General features: G+C 45.0%; 1 protein-coding gene across 1 annotated transcript; it reads right to left on the bottom strand.

Moving 5' to 3' along the window:
• Positions 1 to 1,234: 1,234 nt before the first annotated feature.
• On the bottom strand, positions 1,235 to 5,320 carry LOC120849952 (putative nuclease HARBI1). The gene is made up of 4 exons (XM_042291460.1): positions 4,935 to 5,320; positions 4,141 to 4,193; positions 3,774 to 3,927; positions 1,235 to 1,472 (listed from the first exon to the last, which is right to left on the bottom strand). The coding sequence occupies exons 1-4, from the start codon at positions 5,318 to 5,320 to the stop codon at positions 1,235 to 1,237; spliced, it is 831 nt and encodes a 276-aa protein (XP_042147394.1).
• Positions 5,321 to 6,442: the final 1,122 nt, after the last annotated feature.

Raw genomic sequence — 6,442 nt, 5'->3', positions numbered from 1 at the left:
TCAGGGTTACAAACTTTGCACAGTGTGTTCTCTTTGCCCATGCTAACAAGAACAAAACCTGACCACTTTTTACACATGAATTTGTCGCAGTGACAGCTCCAGGGGAATAGATCCACAGCCTGGTCCCTCTGGGAGCGGAGCAAGTGCGGCAGTGCTGCACGAGAGTCGGCCGCTGGAGGCGGTGCAGCGGGCTCCAACAAATGTGCCATACAGCCGACGTTGGTGCCGGGAGGCTTTACAGCGCTTCTTGCAGGAGACAGAAAGGCAGCAGCAGCTCGAGGGAGCTAATCTCCTGCTGGAGAAGGAGAGCACAGAAATGGTTAAGCAAGCTGCCACGGCAACAATTGCAGCAGCAACTGCTGCCGAGGAGTTCTACCAGCAGTCAAAAAAATTACTAGAGGACCAAAAAAATTTAATTCAACTGGAAACACAGCGTGCAGAATTGGAAATCAAATTGCTAAAAAAACAATTAGGAGAAGAGTAAACATTGACATATTACGCTGTTTTTAATTTTCATTTTGAATGTATATATATATGACAAAGCCAACACAGCTGCTGATAAATAAAATCCATTTTACTTGCAACTGTATATTTCTAGATTCAGATCTGCTATACTCTGTCTCGTCCTACGATGGACTAAAGCCCAATGCTACACGCCGCCGGGTCCAATCACGAGCCTGTTTGAAACCATGTGGTATATTTGCTCCGTCAAACATATCGGTGCGCCGAAACGTGTCATGCGAAGACAAGTTTTTCATCTGCTTATCGAGAACTAACGGCGGCTCCGCCTGCTTGCAGGGTTTTTGCTCTAGTTCCTTGTCACAGCACGAATAGTTGCGACGCTCAAGGAATCTTGACTGCTGATCCATCTCCGTGTGCTCTGTCCGTACCGCCGTCAGCCTCGTATGCGCCTCAGTTGCCGCTAAGACTAAAAGCCTGCCTTGCATGTACTCATCGGAAGATCGTCTGGCTAATTTTATCATTTGCCTAATTTATCTTCGTATCTCCCTGAACCATAGCCTATGGTATTCGTGTTCCCGCTGCGCCGGGGTAATCGGCAGCAGTAGTCAAGCGTAATATGTGGGGACGGCGTGGGCGAAAATTCCACTCTCTTCCAACCTAACGCAGAAACAACATTTGGTATTCCAATGTTTGATCAATTAAAAACAAGCAGAATGCACTGGTACTCAAGACCATGCAAAGCAGCATGTGCAATATATTGGTATACTTACGCTCAACAGAAGAACTGGCTGACGATGGCATCCCGAGCCTCGTTGCTTTCATCACGGCCCGCTGCCACGGGCTCGACGGGAACCTCTTCGGGGAGGACAGTCCTTGGCATGCTGCAGGGGTATGTCTTGGCCAGGTTGTGCAGGACACAGCAGGCAACAGTGATGTCGCAGCATCTCTCTGGCTGCATCCTCAACTCAGCATGGAGGCAATGAAATCTCCGCTTGAGCTGGCCTATTGTCCTGCACAGTGTATAAATAGAGCAAGATCTGTTATCCTTTTGAAGTGGTTTATAAGAACATCTAATGAGATCGGCATGCGATGTCTATCATCGCTCCAGCCCATCGAAAACATGGTATTATGCCTAATAGTTAATATTTTTGTTGGAATATTTTAACATAGTAATGAAAATGCAGATTTTGTTAAAGATTTCAGTGATGTGATTGGTCTGAGTCATTTTGGAGCAGCCCTTGGAGCAGTCAAAAGTCAATTATGGTGCAAAAAAAAGAACTTTTGTAGCATAAGCGCACATTCATTTTTATTGATACCAATGCAAACATCACGTCAAGATTAATTTTTCGGCCTGTCCAACTAAAGGGCAAAGTCTACGTTGCCTTCTCACATACGTTCAAACCTTTGTTAGCATCAACTGCGCAGCAAGAGTTCCTCAAACACAAAACTATAGCGTTCAGTTGCGTGGAGAAGCACCATGACAGGGTAACAAAAAGGTGAGTGATGAAGGACAGCACAAACTCCTTTAAATGGTTATTTTAGGTACTGAATGCCACTAAATTAGTACAATAACATTGGTCACATAAACTGATGTTTCCTTCAAGTTCTAGAGGTTGTAATAAAACTGCAATTTATAAATGAGATAAAAAAACAAAGCAATTATCATTTGATTATCAACATAAATTACATTTTATCTGTAGAACTTCAGAGCAAAAACGGCATGTGAACGAAACTTAAAAACAAACCCGCCGAACTCATTCAGGCTGTTCCTGAGATTTCATCCACTGCTCCTGTCAATTTAGTTCTAATCTACTCGCACCTACAGAAAATTGATAGCTAAACAAATGAGTTGGCATAAATAAATAAACATGCATAAGAGCATATATAAATGCTCTTGCAATACCAAAGTACCCTTACTAAATCTCGAAATTGGAAAAGGTGCCGCCGGGATCTTGTAATCCATCATATTTACGAGCCGAAGTTGTGTTCAGGAATTGTGTTGAGTCTCACTTTGGAGGAGAGCTTTCTCCTTAACACAGGGTCCGCTGCAGAGAAGCAAGACATACAAAGTTGCGATGCCTACTCCGTGGTGTTTGCTTCTTTGCAGTACACCGGTGCGTGGTGAAAAGCGCATTCAACGACACTATAGTCCGTTGCAACCTAAGAACGAAGGGCGAGGGTAAGACGGGTTGGGGAGGAGGAAGCAGGCGGAACGCTAAAGAGAGAAGGAGGTTTCCCCCTCTCTTCTCTAGCGTTCCGTCTGCTTCCTCCTCCCCGGCCTGTCTTACCCTCGCCCTTCGTTCTTAGGTTGCAACGGACTATAGCTAACCCTCCAGAATGAACTGACGACTAACATAAAAATTATTGCGAAACTTCCAGATATTGCCTGTCATTCATACGAAATGTGATGGAATGGTATCGTATACGAGACTATAATCAAAAGTTTTGAAAACCTGAAAACTTGCGTAAGCATATCGTGACGGTCCGGCCGGGCAGCGAAGCCCGAGCTATTATATTTTCAGTATTATTAAAATGAAAATAAGTTTTGGTGCTACGTTGGTGCAAATTTCTCACATTTTTGTTAAATGTAGCAGGACGTAGCAGGGTAATCACTTTGGCGCAAATGGCGCAGCAATCCCATCACAGATATAATGAAAATGTTCTTCGCAAAAACTTGCAAGGAAAATTGCAGTTTGAGATAAGCAGTATTTAATAAGATATGCTTGAATAAGTCTGTACACAAACTGTCTAAAAACAAAACCTGCCTAAGCCAGTGTTTTTTTTTCACATTGCAAGCTGTTTTTTTTTTTTCTAAGAATTGCTTTACATTTAGGCAATATAGAGTAACAAAAAAAAATTAACTGCTATTGTTTGAAATGTGTAAACAGCTAGTAAAAACCTGTAGGTTAATAAACCCAGTCATACAGGAAGGATATGTTTCTGAGAAGTTCTAACTTCTATTCTGGAGTTTATACAGAAAAGAGCAAATGAAATATAACAATTATTGTGACATACAGAGTTAACTGGCTAATGGTTGAATTTTGTGAATTGATGTTCTTCATTCCCACAATGCTGGCTAACCTTAGAATAAACATTTCAGGCTATGGCAGTAGGTTATAGCCCGTAGTATAAATAAGGTATAGTAGAGATACGCCTTCCTCTCCTTGCTTCTGAGCAGCCGTAGCCTACTATGCAAGAACATAAAAATGGCAACAAATGTAAAGCTCAGGCACAACCACATAAAAAAGGTTAGGTGCCTCAAGGTACCGAAACACTGAACCGTCGAACCAGGACGCATAGCCTGGCTTTACCGTTCCACGATGCTCCTCGTTGTGCTATGTGACGCATTGTAGGCGACCTCCGCTGCTGATGACGGAGACAGGAAGGGCGTCATCAGCCATGGCTTGCAGGTGTAGCCGCTGTCTCCAAGCAGTAGGCCCTCGTAAACGCCATCGGCCAGCTTGCCTGACAACGAGCCCTCGGTGAATATCCTAGAGTCGTGGGTGCTTCCAGGCCATTTTGCAACCACATTGCGGATACGGTAAAAGACGTCAACCACTAACTGTACATTTATTGAATGGTACAGATGGCGGTTAACGTACACCTCCTCATGCACTTGTGGTGCCTGTATCCGAATGTGAGTGCCATCAACAGCACCCACGACCGAAGGAAACCCACCGATCTCAAAGAAGGCCTGTTGTAAGGCATGACCCTCAGCTTCACCTGGCCACCTGCATTGTAGATGGATTTGAGTGAGTCTGTAGCACTATGACATTAACAGTGACAGTTTTGTTGTTATGATCACATGCTTCAAAATAACACAGCTATCATTCATCGTCATCAATAGTGAGCAATAAAAGCCTCGTCTGCACAATGACAGTACTCAGTAGCCGCAAGACTAGCTCAGTAGCAACAAGTGCATAGTTGGGAGTGCAGAAACCAGGCTGTTTGTAAATGTCTGCACTCCTACTTTATTTGTAGATTAGTTGAATTTGCACCTGCATCAATAATAGGTACTAAGGGAGTCATTTTGTACACTCCAGTTGGTTCGTGTAATTTTACTGCCCAGTTCACTGGTCTGCATGTCACGCTCATTACCAAAAAACAAATATCGAGTGCTGAAGCAACACTTTTAATGATCCTTTAGGGAGGTACCAGTATACGTGAGGATCGATGCGCTGGCAGATATTCAGGCTAGCAAGCCTACAGCTTAGGAAACAAAAACGAAAGGGTCATTGCGCAGGTGGTGCGCCGTAAATAAATTGCAGAATAGGTGTGCTGAGAAGACCACCTTCAACGAATTCGGGGGTTTCAGCGAACACAATTCACGCACCGAAATTTCTATACAAAGGGTTTCTGAAATAATGGTGATTGCTCATCGAGCAATCTAGGCCCAGGCTTTTTTTCTCGGAAAACTGGCCTGCACATGCGCCTAATATCGGGACGCACCAGAGATGCTCCAGACCACTTACCCTATGAAGTCTTGGGCACGACGTGCCAAGGCCTGAGTCACCCGCCTCACAGTCCGCGAAGCAGTGGAGACGTGCACACGGATGTAGTCCCCTGCGGTGATGAGGAAGTTCCCCGTGGCGTAGAACTGTAAGGCGACAATGACCTGCTGCTCTGCAGAGAGGGCGCGGCTGCGACGCGTCGGCCGCTCCAAGTCCGGGCGCAGTGTGTCGACGAGGAACACAATGCCCGCGCGACCGAATCGAAAGCGCTCCTGCAGTTCGTCCTCATCGAACTCCTCCAAAGGGTTCAAGCGGTCACGGAACACACGCTGCCGTCCCATCATCACAACAGCGTACTGGGCGAACACGCGCTCTCTTCGATGTCGGCGTCGCGTCACAGTCGACATTGCGTCCCTTATCTTCACCAATCCGTCCGCAAATCAGTTGTCAGTCAGTCCGGTAGTCAGTCGGCGAGCGAGTCGGAGGGTCGGTTGGGCAAACGGCAGGAGAAGACAAACAGTGAAAATCAGGTGATAACTAAAGCGCGGGAAACGTGCGTCGCAAAACACGGAGAACAAAACAACCAAAAACAACGAATCTATAAAGACCGTTGCCAGACCCGAAATCAACGCTGCAAACTTATGCTGTGTTTGGCGGCACAATAGATGCATCAAGATATTTATTATTTTTTTAAAGTACATATATATTTTCATGCATAAAAAGAAACATTGTGATACGATGTTGTTTTTATTTTTCTTAATAAAGACAAAACTAGCAAAAACGTTTCTTAAAAGGCTATTGTTTGCTTCGACCGGAAGGTGGCGGGAGCTACCGCATAATAATAAAACACGGAGAAATTGTGCGTTGAGTTTTTGTCGAACGCGGCTAGGTACTCGGATGTACCTAGGTAGGGAAACGCGGTTAACTTTTAACCGCGGTTAGAGTTAACCAGCTTCGAGCAAACGGGCCCTGGAGTGCAAGTGCACATTACGTGTTTCAGGCAGCCGAACGAACCTCAGATGCCGGAGGAAGATGTGACACACACCAAGCAGGTGGCCAGTGCACGTTTAGTTATTGAACGCGCCATCGGAAGGATTAAGCAATTTCACTTCTTTGATTGACCTTTCCCCATTTCCGTGATAGATATTGAAGATGACGCGTTTCAGGCTTGTTGTTTTTTAAGCAACTTTCGTATGCCGCTCAGCCGTGCCAAGTAGCAGCAGGACATATGTGTCGGCTTCCGCAGCAAACTTCAGCTTGATAACATTTTAGAATAATTTCTTCTTGTGGTTGAACTCCAGGGTTTTGTTTTTAAATGCAGCGTGTCGCAGATGGTTTTCAGGTACTCTAAAGGGACCACAAAAATCACTTTCTTAAAGTGGTCTTCAAAAGGAGCCATACAACAATATTCGTTTGAAATGTTTTCACTTTACACGAGCTTACTGGCACTAGTGGGACCCAAGTATACCATTACGCAACGCCACTGACGGAAAACCTCCTTGGTTGTGGTGGCAATTCAGGAACAGAAG

Source organism: Ixodes scapularis, unplaced genomic scaffold, assembly GCF_016920785.2.
Source record: "Ixodes scapularis isolate PalLabHiFi unplaced genomic scaffold, ASM1692078v2 PGA_scaffold2__306_contigs__length_199485367, whole genome shotgun sequence".
Taxonomy (NCBI): domain Eukaryota; kingdom Metazoa; phylum Arthropoda; class Arachnida; order Ixodida; family Ixodidae; genus Ixodes; species Ixodes scapularis.
The sequence above is the reverse complement of the archived record's forward strand: the minus strand, read 5'-3'. Positions and strand labels throughout refer to the sequence as shown.